Below are 20,151 nucleotides of genomic sequence, written 5' to 3' on the forward strand. Positions count from 1 at the left end.
CAAACTAGAAGAGAGACACAAACTCATAAACAACACCCCCTCAGGAATAAATTTCACCAGAGAAGAGGAGAAGATCAAACAATTCCCACTCCTGGACATCATGATAGAGTGCAAGATAAATGGGGAACTGCAATGGGGTAGTAACCATCCCAGCACACACAAACGAAGCTGCGTGCGAACACTATTTAAAAGGGCAACAACACGGAACTAAGCGAAGAGGAGGAAGAATACCTCTTCCAAGTGTTCAAGGATAATGGATATCCAAAGAACTGGGTCAGGAGTTGCCTACGGGAACAGCATCAGAAAGATTCTACACTCCCCGACACACACATCGCACTAACCCTACATCAGGAACATGTCAGAACTCACTACAAGACTCCTACGACCACTGGGCATCAGAGTGGGACACAAGCCCACATCAACCCTACAACAAGTGCTCACCCGAACTAAAGCCCCACTCCCCACCATGGACAGGACCAATGTCATCTACAAGATCCTTGACAGAGACTGTGAGAAACACTCCATCGGACAAACAGGAAGGAAACTAACAACAAGAGCACATGAACACCAAATGGCTACAAAAAGACACGACCAATACTCACTCATCTCAATCCACGTGGACATGGAGAACCACAACTTTGCCTGGGATACCACCAAGATCCTGGGACAGGCTAGGCAGGGACAAGCACGAGTATTCCTGGAAGCATGGCACTCTCTACGAAGCAGGCTATTAATAAACACATTGAACTTGACCCCATATACATTCCACTATGGGGGAAAACCTGGAAGTGAGGCAATCCATCGCAACAGACATCAGAGGTTTAAAAACCAGGCGGGAAAACACAGCGACACTTCATCAGAGGCTGCACTGAGGATGTTACCCAGCACGGTAACGAAACATCTTCAGAACAACGAATTAGCTTGGCGAGGCAACCAACCTCAACACTAACATACTCTAAAACACTACACAACCAATAAAGTATTAAAATTATAAAATAACCGAAAATGAAATAATTTCCTAAGAACATAATAAAAGTTTTGCTGCACAGATAAAGTCTTTTAGTCGTCACTAAAAATCTGCAGCATTTCTAGAGTGAGAGAGATTCAGTCTTGATACTCCTTGGGCATAGGATTGATATTTTTGAATCCCTAGCTGATTCATTAACTTATTGTTTGCCTCAGTCCATTTGCCTTCGCACCCATAATAAATCCAAAGACAGAAAGCTCTCTTCTGTTTGTTAGGGTGATAATTTCTTCCCTAAGATGTTTGTACTTTTCAACTTTTTCAGTCCAGTCTTATTCTATCGAATTGTCCTCGTTTTCAAAATGGATCGTGACATCAAGGACAAGAATTTTCAAACCTTTCCTGAGTGTTAGATCAACTTTCCACAGTATTTCCCCCTCTGTTTCTTATCTGGATTTCAATGTAATGTCCTGTAGGGAAGGAAACTGCCATCCTTTCCTGGCCTGGCCTACATATGACTCCAGACCCACAGCAATGTGGTTGACCCTTAACTGCCCTCTGGACAATTAGGGATGGGCAATAAATGCTGCGAAGCCCTTATCCCGTAAATAAAAGGAAGTTAGTTATCTGTTCATACTGTCCACATACAGATGAAGCTTCTCTATGACCTTGTCATTTAATTCTGGAGTTCTTGTCGAAGGGGCACAGACCAGAAATATGGAGCTCGTATGGAGCTTTACACCATTGGCATACTTTATTTAAAAAAGGCCTTCCACATGTCGAGGTCATCTTGGTGGGATAAGGGTTGCACCACAACATTAGGGGTCTTGATGTTATATGCTGTCTTTGTCCACAAATTTGATACTTTATTATCTTTAAAATAGTTAATGCCAAGCCTTTGGCTTTAGAGATTAATCCACTTCAACAGTTCCAATTCCCTCCTGGTTTTATAGTTACTATTTCTCAGACCTACTATATCCAGTTCCCTTTTATTACTTATTCTGCCACCAGATTGCATCCTCCAATCTTCAAACCTTCTAATCTCCTGAAGACCCTTCAACCTACATAATGTCACTAATGAAAGGAGGCTTCAATAACACCTATTTCTGCCCAGTCCCACCCCTCCCCCCTCTTTGTGAGTCCCTTCCTCCTCCCCCATTTCTGAAGAAAGGTCCTGACCCAAATGGTCAGCTTTCCTGCTCCTCTGATGCTACCTGGCCTCCGGTGTTCTTCCAGTTCCACACTCGGTAATATCTGACTCCAGCTTCGGCAGTTCTTGCTATCTCTTCAATAACTTTATTTGCCAAGACATCAAAGGCTTCATGTTTCTTAATAGAGGCTACCACAATCTGCCTAGACCTCCATCCTTATTACTTGCATATAAAATGCCATCTATTATGTGGTGTGGCAAATGTAAAATCCCCTTAATAAAACCCCATATAAAACAATCTAATTTTAGTGTGATATTCTATGTTGCTTTTTTAAAAACCGGATGGTAGTACATCCTTGGTATCATAAGTCTTAAAAATTTCGATCTTTTGCCTTGGATGTAAGGCCATTGAATTAAGAATTTTTTCCTATGTCTTGAATTTATATTCCCATTCTTCCCTCCAACACCTGCCCACGCATCTGTATGGGCACCCAGTACTTATGTCTCACTTGGCGGAATGCATTGGATCTCTTTATTGCCCCGCGACCAGTTCTTTAAATATTATAAATAAAGGTCTTACCTTTACACGAAAAATGGAAACCATTTATTTTCTTGATACTAATAGTCAGACCTGTATTAATGTAAAATTGCTGGATGACCTTTATATTCTTGTCCATTCCTAAGCGTGTTTTGCTCATTAGTGCTATGTCATCTGCAAATGTGAGGGCAGAAGAGTGAATGATCTCTGTTAAAATTTATTAACAGGGAAAGTCTTTGGAAATGTGAAACGCAAAGGGGCTTGTTTCCAGTTCATGATTCTCTTAAGGCTAACATGCAGGTTCAGTTGGCAATTAGGAAGGCAAGTTCAATGTTATCGTTTGTTTTGAGAGGGCCAGTGTACAAGAACAAGAACTCAGGCTCTGGTCAGACTGCATTTGAAATATTGTGAGCAGTTTTGGGCCAGTGTCTATGAAAGGATTCATTGACCCTGAAATGGGTCCATAGAAGGTCTACAAGAATGATCCTGGGGGTGAAGGGCTTGTCATTTGAGGAGCAGTTGAAGATTATGGGTCTATACTAAATGAAACTTAAAAAAAATGAGGTGGATCTGATTGAATCTTACAGGATACTGATAAGTCTGGATAGACTAGACATGGAGTAGATATTTCCACTAGGAGGAGAGACTTGGACCTGAGGGCACAGCCTCAGAGTGAAGAGGATAATCCTTTAGAACTGAGATGCAGAGGAATTTCTTCAGCCAGAAGGTGGTAAATTTGTGGGCTCATTGCCACAATAACGTGTGATGACAAAGTAATTGATTGTCTTTAAGACAGACCTAGGTTCCGGATTGGTAGGGAGATTAAGGGTTATAGGGTGGAGGCGGGAGAATGGAGTTGAGAAGCATATCCGCCATATTTGAATAACAGAGCAGATTCGATTGGCTGAATGGCCTAATTCTGCTGCTATATCTTATGGTCTTAAGGCTTTGTGGTGTTGAATTCCTACAAACACTGTTTGAGACAGATTCTCCCCATCACCTGGGAGGACAGATGTATTCACATCAGTTCCCTTGAAGCAGTCACGAGCATCCAGCATCAAAACCATGATCATCTGAAACCAACTCCTCTGGACCAGCCAAATGCTTAGGATGCCCGAGTTCTGAATACCAAAGCAAATTATCTTCGCCCAGCAGAACGAAGGCACTTGAACAGGAGGAGGACAAAGGAAGTGTTTCAAAGATACCCTGAAGGTTTCCCTCAAGAAATGCAACATAAATGTTAATATAAAGGATACCCTTGTTCAAAAGAAATAGACTTGGAGGAGCCTCCTCTGTGAATGGACGTAACTCTTCCCTGTTGTCTGGAGGACATGCAGAAAAGGAATTGGAGGAAGGAATGCTGATGATCTCACGGCCAAGGACCACTTACACCTCCCAGAACATCCTGCCAACTGCGGTCAGATATGTGTCTCTAGGATCTGGCTCATCAGCCACAAAAGGACCCACAAAATTCAAGACAAGTGACACAGAATTTGAGGTGGACAATCCTAATTGTTAGTGTGACCATTGACAACAGTACTAGCCTCCTGCAATGTATGTGCTCAGGCACCCAGATCTCTCTGCATCTGAGTTCTGCAACCTCTCACTGATATGGATAATGTGCTTTTTTTAAAAAAAAATTCTCAGTTTACATTCTATTTGCCTGATATTTGCCCATTTACTTAATCTATCTGTATCCCTTTATAGGCTCCTTATGTCCTCTTTAAAACTTACTTTCTTACCTATCTTTGTATCATTGGCAAATTTAGCTATAATACATTTGGTTCGTTCAGCCAGATAAATAGTAGAGTTGAAAGCCAGCACTGATCCCTATGGCACACCACTCGTGACATCCTGTCAGTTTGAAAAAGATCCCTTTTGTCCATAAACTGCTTCCTGTTAGCAAGCCACTTGTTTTTAATCAATGCCAATACGTAACTCCTGGACACTGGGTGCTTCTATATTTCACAATAATCTTTGATGCCACACCTTAACAAATGTCTCCTGAGTATCCAACTACCTATATCCGTGGGTTCCCCTTTTTCCAGACCACAAGTTCCTACTACAAAGAACAGCACTTCAGTTACGATGTAGCATTAGAGTGAATGCAGGAGAGATGTGCAAGAATGGTTCCAGGGATGAGGGGCTTCTGTGGATAGATTGGAAAAGTTCTGGTTGTTCTCCTTTAGAAAAATGAAATATAGGAGGAAATTTCAGAAATGTTTTCCCTGGCAATTGTGGTTGAGACAATGTAGATGCAGAAGGCACCAATTTAAAATCAATGGCTAAAGAGCTAGAAGGAAAACCTCTCTTTCAGTAGTGTATAGTTAAAATCTGAAATGCATCACCAGAGAATGTGATAGAGGTAACTGTAAGTCTAGCTTTCAAAAAAGAATGGATAATTATATGAGGAGAAAATTACAGTTCAGTAGGGGAGTACTGAGTTCCTCTGTTGGAGTAAGCATATTGAGTTGACTGACTTCTTTCTTTGCGTAATCATTCATTGCTTTCAACCTGTACATTGTCATACTGCTTCAGTGATAAGATAATTCAATAGTTTTCTTCTTTCCAGCTTTCCTGACTCAGCTGTTCATTTTAGATCTCTTGCCCCTTTGTTTTAGTTCACTCGTGGAACACGGACGTTATTGACTGGTCAGCATTTATTGCCAATCCCTAGCTGCCCTTGAACGGAGTTGCTTGCTAGGCTGTTTCAGACGCCAATTGAGAGTCAACCACATTGCTGTGGGTCTGAAGTCAGACCAGGTGAAGTTGGCTGATTTTCCTTCCCTGGAGGACATTATTGAGCCAGATGGGTTTTTCTGACAATCAGCAGTAGTTTCGTGGTTATCAGTAGATTCTTAATTCCGGACTGGGTTATGTCCAAGTTACTCATGGGACCTATATTTGAAACAAAGGGTCTGGAGGAAGAGTCAGTACTTAAGACACATACTGCACCTGTTCTGATTGATGGGGTCAGAGTACAGGGAGCTTTTTTCCCTATCTGACCCTATGCAGCACACATAGAAAATAGGAGCAGGAGTAGACCTTTCAACCTTTCTTTGCCATTAATTATGGTAATTTCTGAACATCTAACTCCATAGCCTGTTCCTGTTTTTACTGCAAATCCTTTGATTCCTTTAGCCCTAAATGTTGTATTCACTTTCTCCTTGAAACGAGACAATGCTTTGGCCTCAATCACTTTCAATGGTAGAGAATTTCACAGCTCACTACTCTCTGGGTGAAGAAATTTCTTGTCACGTCAATCCTAGTTGATCTGCCCCATATCCTTCAACTGTGCCTCTTAGTTCTGGACTCCCCAGTCAACAGGAACATCGTTCCTGCATGCACTCTATCTAGCCCTGATCACATTTTATAGTTCCTATATTAATCCCCACTCATTCTTCTGAATTCCAATAAATGTCTTGTCCTAATGGAGACAGTGTTCAATGAGTGCATGTCTGAAATAGTTGGTGTTCTATTTTCCAATACTAACATTGCTGAACAATAAATTCACCTTAAAAAGGTGTAATGTAAAAGTTGAGCAATAATCTGTACTGTTCAAATAAATCGAATTTTCCTGAGGGTATGTATTTTAATCTTCAGATGACTTGTTGCAAATACAGCTATAATTTGCTAGTTAACACGTTATTTTGCCTTCAAATACAATGTTCATCTCATTTACAATATGCTTTACCTGCGGTACAAATGCATTTTAATTTTATTTTGATCTAATTAAGGTGTTTGAACCCCATGGTAATGAAAACTGTGTTTGCTGTCAGCCTTGTTTGGTTGTCAGCTTTGTCATTGCTCTGTCTAATGGCACAGGTTAGAATGATACCCTGTCCCCCTCTTTCCTGGGGAGCTATATACTGTTATTGCAATACAGCTCCACCTGTGTCCGATTTATCATGAATATTGGGGATACTCAGCATTTGCTCAACTCCCATCATCTGAAATGTTACAGTAATTGCCTATTTTCTGGTGGTGGATTAATAGAAATTTCATCCTATTAAAAATTGGGAAGACTGTAGTTGTTATCTTTAGCCCCTGTACAAACGGTGCCCCAAACCACTGACTTAAACATTCTTCGCCCCTTGTCAAAAGTCTAAGGTTGATGAGGTTGGTTGGATCACCAAGCTGGTTTGTTGTTCCACAGAAGTTTTGTTACTGTGCTTGGTAACATCCGCCGTGCAGCCTCTGATGAAGCTAGATGGATTAGTCATGGGAAATGTGGGGTTATGAGGATTGGGTCTAGGTGGGATGTTGTTCGGTTGGTGCAGACTTGATGTGCCGAATGGCCTCTTTCCATACTGTAGGGATTCTATAATTCTATTCCCTTTCTTCAAGGCATTTTTTGAAATCACTATCAGTGACATTGTGCCTTGTAGACATTCCAAGTAAATGCAAAATACTGGAGGTGCTGGAAATTTAAAATAAGAGCTTACTGGAAAAACTCAGTAATCTGGCAGCATCAGTGAAGAGAGAAACAGTTAATATTTTGAGTCCGATATGACCCTTCGTCAGAGCCAGGTTGGGACCAGAAAAGTCATACTGGACTTGAAACCCTAACTCTGTGTCTCTCCGTAGATGCTGCCTGGCCTGCTGAATTGACCATTCAAGTCTTTGTCTTGAAGTCTTGTATTTTCCATTCTGCAAAAGCTAAAAGTTCATCTGAAACTCTACTGCCCAAATCCTAACTTAGATAAGTTCCTTTCATGTATTACCCCTATTCTCTCTGACCTGCATTGGTTCCTTGCAGTTTTCAGTTTCTCACCCTTGTTTCAAGCCCCTGCTGTGACCCTGCCTTTCCTAATATTCATAACTCCCTCCAACCTAAATACAGTCATGGAATCGTACAGCACAGGAACAGACCGTTAGCTCAACTCGGCCATGCCAACCAGCTTTCCTAAACTGCACTAGTCCATTTTCCTGCATTTGACCCATAATTGTACTCACCTCTGGCAGTTTGTTCCTGTACGCATTAACCTCTGTGTGAAAAAGTTGTCCCTTGGGTCCCCTTGAAATCTTTCCCCTCTCATCTTAAGCCTATGCCCTCTAGCTTTGGACTCCCCCATTCTGGGGAAAAGATCTGTGCTGTTTGCTTTATCTATGCTCCTCACGACTTTATAAACCTCCATAAGGTCGCCCTTACAGTCAAGGGAAAAAAAGCACTAGCCTATCCAGCCTCTCCTTACAACTCAAACCCTCTAGCCTCGGTATCATCCTTGTGTGTGTTTTTTGCAACCTTCCCAGTTTAATAACATTCTTCCTCTAGTGGGGCAACCAGAATTGTATGCAGTACTCCAAGTGTAGCCTTACCAATATCACGCAATATCTGTAATATGGCATCCCAGTTCCTCTACTCAGTGCTGTGACTGATAAAGACAAGGTGCTAAACACCACCTTCATTACCGTGTCTACCTGTGATGGAACTTTCAAAGAATTGTGTACTTGCACCCCTAAGTCTCTCTGACAACACTTCCCAGCACCCTATCATTAGTTGTTTAACTCCTGCCCTGGTTTAGCTTACCAAAATGCAACACCTTGCATTTATGTACATTAAACTCCATCTGCCATTCTTTGGCCCACTGGTGCAGTTGATGAAGATCCCGTTGTACTCTTTTAGATAACCTTCATTATCTACTGTAACATCAATTTTGGTGTCATCTGCAAACTTATTAACTGCACCTCCTGTATTCACATCCAAATTATTTATATAAATGACAAACAATAGTGGGCCCAGCATCAATCCTCGTGGCACGCCACCGGTCACTGGCCTCTAGTCTAAACAACAACAGACTAGCACCACCCTCTATCTCCTACTAGTAAGCCAGTTTTTTATCCAGCTGGCTAGCTTTTCCAGGATCCCATGTGATCTAACCTTACTAAGCGGTTTACCATTAGGAACCTTGTTGAAGGCCTTACGAAAGTCCCTGTAGACAATATCTGTCGCTCTGCCTTCATGTATCTTAGACTTATAGTCATACAGCACTGAAACAGATCCTTCCGCCCAACTTGTCCATGTCCAGCAAATTTCCCAAACTAAAAAAGTCCCACTTACCTGTGTTTGGCACATATCCCTCTGAACCTTTCCTGTTCATGTACCTATCTGAATGTTGTAATTGTACTTACATTGACCACTTCCTGTGGCAGATTATTCCATGTACAAACCATCCGCTGTGTGATAAAAGTTGCCCTGGGGAGCCCTTTTTAAATCTTTCTCCTCTCACCTTAAAATTGTCTTAAAATTTTATTTTATTTTATTTTATCCTATATTTTATCTTAGTTATATTCTCAGCCACCATTAACATTCCAAGTCTGAGAGACATGGTTTCACATGCACAAAGCCATACTATCTGATCCTAATCAGTCCTTGCCTTTCCAAGTGCATGTAGATCCTGTCTCTAACAAATTACTCAGCACTGACATCAGCTTTACTGGTCTGCAGTTCCCTGGCTTTTCCTTGCGGCCTTTCTTAAGTAAAGGCGTAACATCAGCCATCCTCCAGTCTTCTGGCACCTCAGCTGTGGCTGTTGATACAAATCTCTCTGCTAGGGGCCCAGTAATTTCTTTCCTAGCTTCCACAATGTCCTGAGAGACATTCAATCAGGTGCGAGGATTTATCCACTTCCACGCATTTTAAGGCCTCCAGATCACCACCTTCTGTAAAGTGGACTATTTTCAAGACATCACTATTTATTTCCCCAAGTTCTGTAGCTTCCATGTCTTTCTTCACAGTAAATGTTGAGGTGAACTATTTGTTTAGGATCTGATCCATTTCCTGTGGTTCCACAAGTAGATGGCCTTGTTTATTCTTAAGGGGCCCAATTCTCTTCCTGGTTACTCTTGTACCTTTATATACTTGTAGGATCTCTGTGGATTTTCCTTTACCTTGTATACCAAAGTGCTCTCGTGTCCCTTTTTGCCCTCCAGATTTTCCTCCTAAGTGTACTCCTAAAGCCCTATATTCCTCAAAAGATTCACTTGATCCGAGCTGTCTATACTTGCCATAGGCCTTTTTTTTGACCAGAGTCTGAAAACCTCTAGTCAACCAGTGTTCCCCCCTCCTGCCAGCCTTACCCTTCACGCTAACAAAATCTGGGCTTTTACACATTGATTTTAGTTATACCACTGTTAGAGTCCTGCCTTCAGCTGTCTTGATCCTAATATTTGGGTAACCCTCAATAAATTTCTCAACCTTTCTCTCCTTTTGGTCATCTGTGCCCATTTCTTCTCATGAAAGCAAATCCATGTGGACGCTGGAATTGTGAAATAAAAACAGAAAGGGATGGGCTGTGTAGCTCTAAAGAAGAGTCATATTGGACTTGAAACATTAACTCTTCACAGATGCTGTCAGACTTGCAGAGTTTTTCTACCATTTAGTCTCTAATCTCCTCGTGGTTTGGTAACATTCTTGTGAAGTTTGAGGCATGTTATAAATATTAAAGCTGCTCCATAATTGATTATAATATGATATAATTACATCATATTGATTTTTGTCTATGCACTGCATAGATTGATCAAGGAAATTTTCTATGTTGGTCATGGGGCAATGTGCTGAGGAGAAACTGAATCACTGAAGGACTCTATACAACCTGTCAGCATGAGGACCTTATTTTAAATAGTGAACCTGCTGTTAGTAAAGAATTCTACGTGCAACATTAAGTGGAATTGGTAAACGAACATTTCAACTTCATTGCAAAAGTGGATAGATGGATTTCCCATGTACAAAAATGAAAGATTATATCATACCATCCTGGACGTTTGGATATCTTTTGAGTGGAGTCTTTCTCCCTTTCCATAACACTTAATATTACTACAGGAATTCCTCAAGGTAGTTTCCTCAACCCAATCATCTTCAGCTGCTTCATCATTGACCACTCCTCCATTATAAGGACAGGAATAAGGATGTTCATAGATGATTGCACAATTTTCAGCACCATTTGTGACCCCTCAGATACTGAAGCAATCTGTGTGCATACACAGCAAGATCTGGATAGTATTCAGACTTAGACTTTGAAGTGAGAAGTGACACAGGTGCCATACAATAACCATCTCCAATAAAAGAGAATCTAACCATCAGCCCCTGAGGTTTAATGACATTACTATTGCTGAATTCCCCATTATTAGCAGCTTGAGGCATACCATTGATCTATAACTGAATGGACTAGCCATATTAATATATAAGAGCAGGTAAGAGGCTAGGAGCCCTACAGCTAGTAACTCACTTCTTGACTCACTGTGGTCTGCCCACCATTTACAAGGCACATGCCCAAGAGTGTGATAGAATCCTCCACACCTGCCTGGATGAGTGCAACTTTAACAACACTCAAGCTTGATTCCACCCAGAACAGAGTAGCTTGCCTGATTGGCACCCCATCCACCCCCTTTAATATTAATTCTCTTCACTGATTCACTGTTGACAACAGTGTGAACCATCTTCAAGATGCATTGCAGTAACTCACCTCCAGCAGTACTTTCCAAACCTGCAATCTCTATCACCTGGAAGGACAAGGGTGGCAAATTGTAAAGGAGCACCACAACTTGCTTGTATGTCTATCCACCCACATCCTGGGTTCTGACTGTATCGTGATTCCTTCACTGTTGCTGGGTCAAAATCCTGCAACTCCCTTTCCAGCAGTAGTCTGTGTCTCTACATAACTTGGACTGCGGCAATTCAAGCTGATCATCTTCGGAGCAGTTACAAATGGGTGACAAATTTTGGCCCAGCAAGCAATTCCAAAATCCCAAGTCTATGGTTGAGTCCCACCATAAACATATGACTGACTGATCCCTGTGACTCCTTCTGCCGGAAGTCTTTTCACAGCCCAGCATTGGATAACACGGATATCCAATGGTACTTCTGGTGTCTGTGCCCTCTGTCATTTGCAAATCTAGGTTGAGTTTTCACACCTGAGAGTGCAGTAATCCCCACTTCCTCTGCATATGTAATATGATTATCAGTATAACACAAGGTGATAAAAAGCCTGGCTTCTGTTCACCATTTTATAAACCCAGAGGCAAGCCTTTATTGAAGACTGAAATTCAATTTAAAGTTCACTGTGAAATTGGGTTTACAATTTTTTTCCACTTTTAAGTCTGCAGTTTAGTACCATAATCAGTGAAATTTGGAATTTGCTACCAAATGGAATGGTTGAGGCGATTTACAGGTTTCATTTAAGAGAAACTAGATATAGATGTGCGGTAGGAATAGCAGCATATCTTGACATGATTATATGAAGCAAGGGATGGGAAGTCACTGGTGCGGAGTATGTGTCTCGGCACAGCTAATTAACCTGTGCTGTGCAGCAGAATTCTATGAATTGGCTGCCTTGCATTTCAGTTCAGTATCTCTCCTTTGTCTCCCTTCTTCCCTGGAAGTCCTTCGTGCCATCCTGTATATTGTGTCCACTGTGGAACAGAACTGTAATATATCTTATCTCTGCTCAAAGCAAGGGGATAAAGAGTGGTTATAGCTGGTGATATGCTTCCTTACCTCTGCATCAATGATTAACATACCCCAAACATAGGACTGAGATTGTATCTGGCAAGGTGGAAGGAAAGGGTCACTTGATGAGGGGAACCTTTTGATTGAAGATTTTTTTGTCTTGGACCTTTTCAATTTGGTTGGAAAAATATTCCATGTTTTAAAAGAAAAGTTTGAGAATATATTTCAAACAAAATGTTTTGCAGCTAAAAGGTTTGGAATCACGGACGTTCCCATTGACATAGTAAACACGATTTCAATCGCGACGCAAGAACGGTTAAAAATGATCATCGGAAAACTGACATCAATAGCACAGCACAGAATGGAAACGCACAAGGTATGTGGAGCAGGTGTCCCTGTGCCTGAGGAGGGTTGCTCTCTGCTTGACTAAACTTAAACTGGTGCATAAGATGTTCAGCTGCTGCTGTGCTGTTTGCCGTTGTTTTGAAGGCATCCATTCATAGTTTGACAATGTCAGTCATGGCTCAGTGGACCACACTGTGCTATGAGAAGCATAGTTTGTGAGAGTTGTGTACATTACTCTGGGAACGTCAGCCCAAATAATGCGGTGGTGATTTACAGTGAAGGTGTTGTACTTTGGATTAAGTTCACACCAAGGCCCTAGCTGCTCCCTTGCCTAAAAGATCCTGTTGTTTGATTTGAAGAGGAGCGGAGAAATTTTGCCTGGTGCCCTGGCCAATCTTTACCCCTCCATCCAGCATCACTTGAAGTGGAGACATACTTCAACAATGCTGTCCCACTAACCACCACCACCACCAGAAACAGTTATGCTCTTTAGGTTGTGAAATGGCATTGGTCTGATCAGAGGTCACAGAAAAGTTTGGTGTGACTTCATGTGGGATTCGCAGGGCAAGTTATAGCCCAGTGGTGATGCTTCTGGGACAGGAGTGTAAAGACCTGGATGAGTGTTTCGGAGAGATGTGTTCAGATTTCCCCATGGTAAAATAAAATGAGAATAAATTGTATGTCTTGTTGTACCAGATTGCTGTTTTTTAAAAAAAAAACCCTGGTTCTTTGACTTTGACTTTGTATAGGCAGGAAATTAGTGTAAACTCAGTCTAGCCTTCATGTGATTCCAGGCACTCAACAATGTATGGTAAAATCCTGAGAGTCAAATCCCAAAGGATTTGCCCTCAGATTTTCAGTGGAGATTTGTGATATCTGAGGAGGCCCTGTTTTCAAATGGATACATCAGTTTGTAGCCTGATTTACTTGTAAATCCCCAAACCAGTTCAGCACAGAGTTCATTTCCTAATGGACAGAAGTGAACCAGATGGATTTTATGATATTCAATAATAGCTTCATTCTCACCATTACTGAGACTAGCTTTCAATTCCAGGTTTATTAACTGAATTAGATTTCCAACCGCTGCTGTGGTGCGATTTAAAGCCATGTACATGAAATTTAAAAAAAACGTCAAAAACAGAATTAAAATGCCAAATATAGTAAAGTTGTAAAAAAAGGTCTTTATTCGACTCATTCTCACTAAACAGTTGTCAGCCCGGTAAACCAGAACTTTGCTGTGAAAAATGTCTGAAACAAATTGCCAGGAAAATTTCATAATACTTTTCTGTTTTGCATCCTCTGTTTGGACAATCAAGAGATGGCCCATCATGTCATTAATGCAGTCAGATATGTTTTTGGTAGTATGGTGGTGCAGTGCAAAATCCTAGAGCATTTCTCAAACTTTAACAGCCACTGCTAAAGAGCTAAACATTGGTCGGACTCTTCAGAATCAACCATCTGCTCTTTTGAAAAATATAGCACAGTTTTTGTTGCATAATTTGTCATTTGTGATGTGCAGCATGCAACACTATCCACTTCCGTGTTGTGCCGTATAGTTGTATGTGCTAGATTTTCCTCGTGGCCTCTAGCAGTTCAGTGAGAAGACCCTTTTCATCAGGTTGTCAGGCCTCACTCAGCTGCGATTCATTCTCAATGTCTTGTACAGTGACTTTTTTGAATTGATCGGTGTGGAAACAATTGATCATTGCAGCTTTCATCATCTTGCTCATCAATTTCAAATGTTGATACAAATTAATAGCTGAAGTTGGCCATTTAGCACTTAAAGCCTGCTTCACCATTCAATAGATGATTGCTGATCAGTTTGAGTTCCAACATCAACATCGCATCTACCCCTACTACTCCCATAATCTTTGATTCCTTTGCCTAAAAAGAATCTCTCTATCTCCACCTTGAAAATGTCCATTGATCCTGCTTCCAATGTCTTCTGAGGCAGAATGTTCCAAAGTCTGAACTCTGACAGAAAAAGTTCTCCTCTCTGTCTGAAAAGGGCAATCCTTAATTTTAAACAGTGCTCAGAGATAGTAAGAACTGCAAATGCTAGAGACAGAAATAGCACGGTGGAGCTGGAGGAACACAGCAGGCCGAGCAGGAAAGTTGACGTTTCGGGTCAGGACCAAACAGCGCTGCCTAGTTCTCGATTGACGAGAGAAACATTCTTTCCATGTTCACCTTATCCATAAGACCATAAGATATAGGTACAGAATTAGGCATTCGACCCATTGAGTCTGCTCTGTCATTTGACTAAGGTTTGGTTTCTCAATCCCATTTTCTTGCTTTCTCCCTGTAACCTGTGACCCTTATTAATCAATAGCCTACTTATCTATATCTTAAATATACTCAGGATTGGCCTCCACAGCCCTCTGTGGCAATGAGTTGCCCAGATTCTTCGCTGTTTGGCCGAAGAAATTCCTCCTCATTTCTGTTTTTAAGGGCTGTGCCTTCACTCTGAGGCTGTGCCTGCAGGACCTAGGCTCTTCTATTCGTGGAAACATCTTCTCTACATCCACTCTGTTTGTGTTCTCTAAGTTTCAGTGAGATCCCCCCATCGTCCTTCTAAACTCCATAGAGTACAGGCTAGGAATCCTCAACAGCTTCTTATATGACAATCCCTTCATCCCTGGGATCATTCTTGTAAACCTCGTCTGGATCCCATCCAATGTTGGCACATCCATCCTTAGATATGGGGTCAAAAATTGCTCATGATGTTCCAAATGTAATCTGACCAGAGCCGCCTTTATTCTTCTTTATTCATTCATGGGGTGAGAGCGTCGGTGGCTGGGTAGCGTTTATTGCCCATCTCTAATTGTCCAGAGGGCAGTTCAGAGTCAGCCACATTGCTATGGCTCTGGTGTCACATGTAGGCCAGACCAGATAAGGTTGGCAATTTTCTTCCCTAAAGGACATTAGTGAATCAGATGGGTTTTTCCTGACAATCAACAATGGATTTATGGTTTTCTTTAGATTCCTAATTCCAGATATTCTTTATTGAATTCAAATTCCACAGTCTTCTGTATTGGGATTTGAACATGGGTCCCCAGAACATTATCTGGGTCTTTGGATTAACAGTCCAGTGATAATATCACTAGGCCATTGCCTCCCCATTTGCCTTGTACAGCCTAAGCAATACATTCCTGCTGTTGTATTCTAGCCCTCAGACTGAATGCTAACATTGCATTTGCCTTCCAAACTGTTGACCGAACCTGGATGATAACCTTAATAGAATTCTGAACTAGGATTCGTACGTCCCTTTGTACTTAAGATTTCCAAAGCTTTTTCCAGTTCGAAAGTAGTCTACACCTCTCTTCTTCCTACCAGCGTTCCTAACCTCACACTTTCCCACATTATATTCCATCTGCCACATTTTTGCTCGCTCTACGATCCTGTCCAAGCCGTTCTGCAGCCTCTTCACTTCCTCAACACTACCTGTCCCTCCACCTAGATCTGTGTCATCTGCGATCTTAGCAACAATGCTCTCCATTCATTGTACAGATCGCTAAGGTATGACATGAATAGATGTGGTTCCGACACTGACCCTTGTGGAACTCCACTAGTCACTGGCTGTGAATCTGAAAAGACCCCTTTATCCCTGTTTCTTTGCATTCTGCCTGTCAGCCAAACATGTATCCATGCCAGTACCTTGTTCATAATACCATGGCCTCTTATTTAGCAGCCTCCTGTGTGGCACCTTGTCAAGGCCGTCTGAAAATTCAAATAGATCATGTTGTCAAGACCATTCAGGATATTATACAATTCAGTTGAGTCACCCCTCGCTCATCTGAACTCCAGTCATATAGTCATAGAGATCTACAGCATAGAAAAAGGCTCTATGGCCTGTGGCTGTGCACCAGTCAATAATAAGCACCCAACTAATCCCATTTTCCAGCACTTGGCCCAGAGCTTTGTGCGCCTTGGTATCATGTGTGATACATGTTTTTGGGCAATGAGAGGAAATCAGAACATCTGGAGGAAACCCATGAAGACACTGGGAAAATGTGCAAACTCTGTCTTTAACAATACTTTGGTGTACCCACACTGCATGATTGCAGCAGGTTCAAGGAGGCAGCTCAACCTGAAGGACAGTTGGGGATGGGCAACACTTACTAACTTTACTGGCATTGAGAACTCCCCAGAAAACAAAGCGGAGGTAGGTGGACCCTAATGCTATCTTAGAAAAGCCTCAGTCTTTGTCCTTATCATAGAACATAGAACATAGAACATTACAGCACAGTACAGGCCCTTCGGCCCTCGATGTTGTGCCGACCTGTCATACCGATCTCAAGCCCATCTAACCTACACTATTCCATGTACGTCCATATGCTTGTCCAATGACGACTTAAATGTACCTAAAGTTGGTGAATCTACTACCGTTGCAGGCAAAGCGTTCCATTCCCTTACTACTCTCTTCACAAGCTTCAAGAAAGGTGTGAGCTACTTGTTGCCTTCTGTGAATGAGGTAGAGCTACAGAATGGAGATGTAAACTAGCAATTGCACCATGGTGTAGGAGGAGTGAAAAGAAGTATGTATATTCATATGAGGGCATGAAAACACTTTGCAGCTGTAACTAGTGTGAATGAAGGATGTCTTGCTTGCCCAGTGACAGAGGTAAACAACTGCAGGAGGAGAGCATGAAGTACAAAAGGGTAAATGCAGTTAACAACATATGGAAAATGAGGTAGTGCAGAGAGTTTGATCAACTAGAATGAAAATTTAAGAAGCACATCCTCAAAGGTTATACATAAAAACAGAAAATCGGAACGGGGTAGGTTGTTTGAACCTGCAGCATTTGTAATAAGGCAGATAAATTAATTGTACAATTAGAGCTACATTTTAAAATTTATTCATTAGATGAGGGTGTCGTTGGATAGGCCAGTATTTATTGCACATTCCAATAGGCAGTTAAGAGTCAAACACATTGCTGTTGGTCAGGAATCATATGTAAGCCAGATCAGGTAAGGATGGCAGTTTCGATCACTGAAGGACTTGTGTGAACTAGGTGGGTTTTCCAGCAATGGATTCACAATCATCATTTGACTCTTAGTTTCAGATTGTTTTGGTGAATTCAAATTCCACCATCTGCCATAGTGAGATTTGAACCTGGGCCCCCAGAACATTAGTGACAGTGGGAACTGCAGATGCTGGAGAATCCAAGATAACAGAGTGTGAAGCTGGATGAACACAGCAGGTCAAGCAGCATCTCAGGAGCACAAAAGCTGACGTTTCTGGCCTAGACCCTTCATCAGAGAGGGGGATGGGCAGAGGGTTCTGTAATAAATAGGGAGAGAGGGGGAGGTGGACTGAAGATGGAGAGAAAAGAAGATAAGATAGGTTTCATCTTCGCTCCGCCTCCCCCTCTCCCTATTTATTCTAGAACCCTCTCCCATCCCCCTCTCTGATGAAAGGTCTAGGCCCGAAACATTAGCTTTTGTGCTCCTGAGATGCTGCTTGGCCTGCTGTGTTCATCCAGCTTCACACTTTGTTATCCCCCAGAACGTTACCTGGATCAGTGGCTCAGTGATGATACCACCAGGCCATCATCTTCCCTGTGAAATACAGTAATTTCACTGTGTTGGTGAGTGTTCCATTCCTGAGAATCCCCACAAATGATGAAATTCACAAGTGTAGACATTGTTAAAAATAGGTTAAAAAAAATCATGAATACATGATTTTTGCACGTGGATGTCCGTTTTCAATGGCTCTTATTTTTTGGTGCGGATAGGTGAATTCATGATTTTACAGATACTGAGTATTTACTCTAGCTGTTAGAGTAGTTTCATAGTGACCAAGTTCGGGTTCTAGACAAGTACTTGAGCTGTTGAAAGTTCAGATGAAATTGTAAAGGTTGAGAGTGGATTAGACCTGATGAAAAAGCATGAGAGGGTTGGGAAGGAACTTGGCTTGGAAGACCAGGAAATAGAATCAGTATAAAGCAGCAAATAAATAACTAAGAAAGAAAACACTGATCTTCTAAGTGTATATATGCTGACTGAGAAATTAGTATCACAATGCAATAATCATGGAGACTATAATCTTCATAAAGACCAAAGAAATCAAGTTAGTGTGTGTGGGATGGAGGAGAATTCATGGAGTTTATTTGAGATGTTTACCTGGAACAATGCTTCACAGAATCAGACAGAAGTGATTTTAAGTCCTGAGATAGCAGGAACTGCCTGATGCTGTAGAATCTAAGATAACAAGGTGGGGCGCTGGAGGAACACAGCAAGCCAAGCAGCATCAGAGGAGCAGAAAAACTGACGTTTCAAATCTGGATTCTTCTTCAGAAATGGGAGAGGGGAAGGGAAGGGGATTCTGAAATAAATAGCTGGGGGAGTGGAGCGGGGGGGGAGCGGAGAGCCGGATTGATAGGTGATGCTTGAGGTGGGAGGACAGACAGGTTAGGGAGGTGGGGACTAACTGGGCTGGTTTTGGGAAGCAGTTGTGGGAGGGGAGATTTTGAACTTTGTGAAGTCCACATTGATACCATTGAAGCTTCAAAATCTCCCCTCCCCCAACTGCATCCCAAAACCAGCTCAGCCTGTCCACGCCCCTCTAATCCGTCTTTCCTCCCACCTATCCCCTCCTCTCACCTCAAGCCCCACCCCCATCTCCTAACCTACTAACCTCATCCCACCCCCTTGACCTGTCTGTCCTCCCTGGACTGACCTATCCCCTCCCTACCTCCCCACCTACACCCACGTTGACTGGCTCCATCTCCGCCTCTTTGACCTGTCTGTCTCCTCTCCACCTATCTTCTCCTCTATCCATCTTCCATCTGCCTCCCCCTCTCTCCCTATTTATTTCAGAACTTCCTTCCCCTCCCCCATTTCTGAAGAGGGGTCTAGGCCCGAAACATCAGCCTTCCTGCTCCTCTGATTCTGCTTGGCCTGCTGTCTTCATCCAGCTCCACACCTTGTTATCTCTGGATAAAGAAACAGGTGGAGAGGAGACAGACAGGTCAAGGAGGTGGGGATGGAGTCAGAAAAGGTAGGTGGGGAGTTAGGATGGGGTTGATCAGTCAAGGCAAGACAGACAGGTCAAGGAGGTGAGAATGAGGCTGGTAGGTAGGAGGTGGGGATGGGTGTTGAGGTGGGAGTAGCGGATAGGTGGGAGAAAAAAATGGACAGGTCAAGGAGGCAGGGATGAGCTGGGCTGGTTTTGGGATGAGGTTGGGGGAAGGGGAGATTTTGAAGCTTGTGAAGTCCACATTGATACGATTGGGCTGCAGGGTTCCCAAGCAGAATATGATTTGCTGTTCCTCCAGATTTCGGGTGGCATTATTGTGGCAGTGGAGGAGGCCCAGGATGGACATATCGCCCAAGGAGTGAGAGGGGGAGTTGAAGTGGTTCGCGACTGGGTGGTGCAGTCATTTGTCGCGAACCAAGTGTAGGTGTTCCGCAAAGTGGTCTCCAAGCCTCCGCTTGTTTTCCCCGACGTAGGGGAGACCACATCAAGAACAGCAGATGCAGTATACCTCATTGGCAGATGTGCAGGTGAACATCTGTTTAATGTGGAAGGTTTTCTTGAGGCCTGGGATGGGGGTGAGGCGGGAGGTATAGGGGCAAGTGTAGCACTTTCTGCGGTTGCAGGAAAAAGTACAAGGGATAGTCGGGCCAGTGGGGAGTGTGGAGCAAACAAGGGAGTCATGGAGAAAGCGGTCCCTCTGGAAGGCAGATAAGGGTGGGGAGGG

At 42.6% G+C, this 20,151-nt stretch overlaps 1 protein-coding gene across 6 annotated transcripts in view; it reads left to right on the forward strand.

The window, feature by feature from the left end:
* The window catches only part of LOC125460101 (transcription initiation factor TFIID subunit 4-like), a 445,881-nt gene that overhangs the window by 88,243 nt on the left and 337,487 nt on the right, over positions 1-20,151 (forward strand). For 5 of the 6 annotated variants that reach the window (XM_059651796.1, XM_059651795.1, XM_048547209.2 and 2 more), the window contains one exon: positions 12,346-12,476. The exons of the other annotated variant lie outside the window; for it this stretch is intronic. In XM_059651796.1, the coding sequence (XP_059507779.1) occupies positions 12,346-12,476 (131 nt within the window). The remainder of the gene's footprint in view (positions 1-12,345; positions 12,477-20,151) is intronic. 6 annotated transcript variants of the gene reach the window in all.

This window comes from Stegostoma tigrinum, chromosome 16 (assembly GCF_030684315.1).
Source record: "Stegostoma tigrinum isolate sSteTig4 chromosome 16, sSteTig4.hap1, whole genome shotgun sequence".
Lineage (NCBI taxonomy): Eukaryota > Metazoa > Chordata > Chondrichthyes > Orectolobiformes > Stegostomatidae > Stegostoma > Stegostoma tigrinum.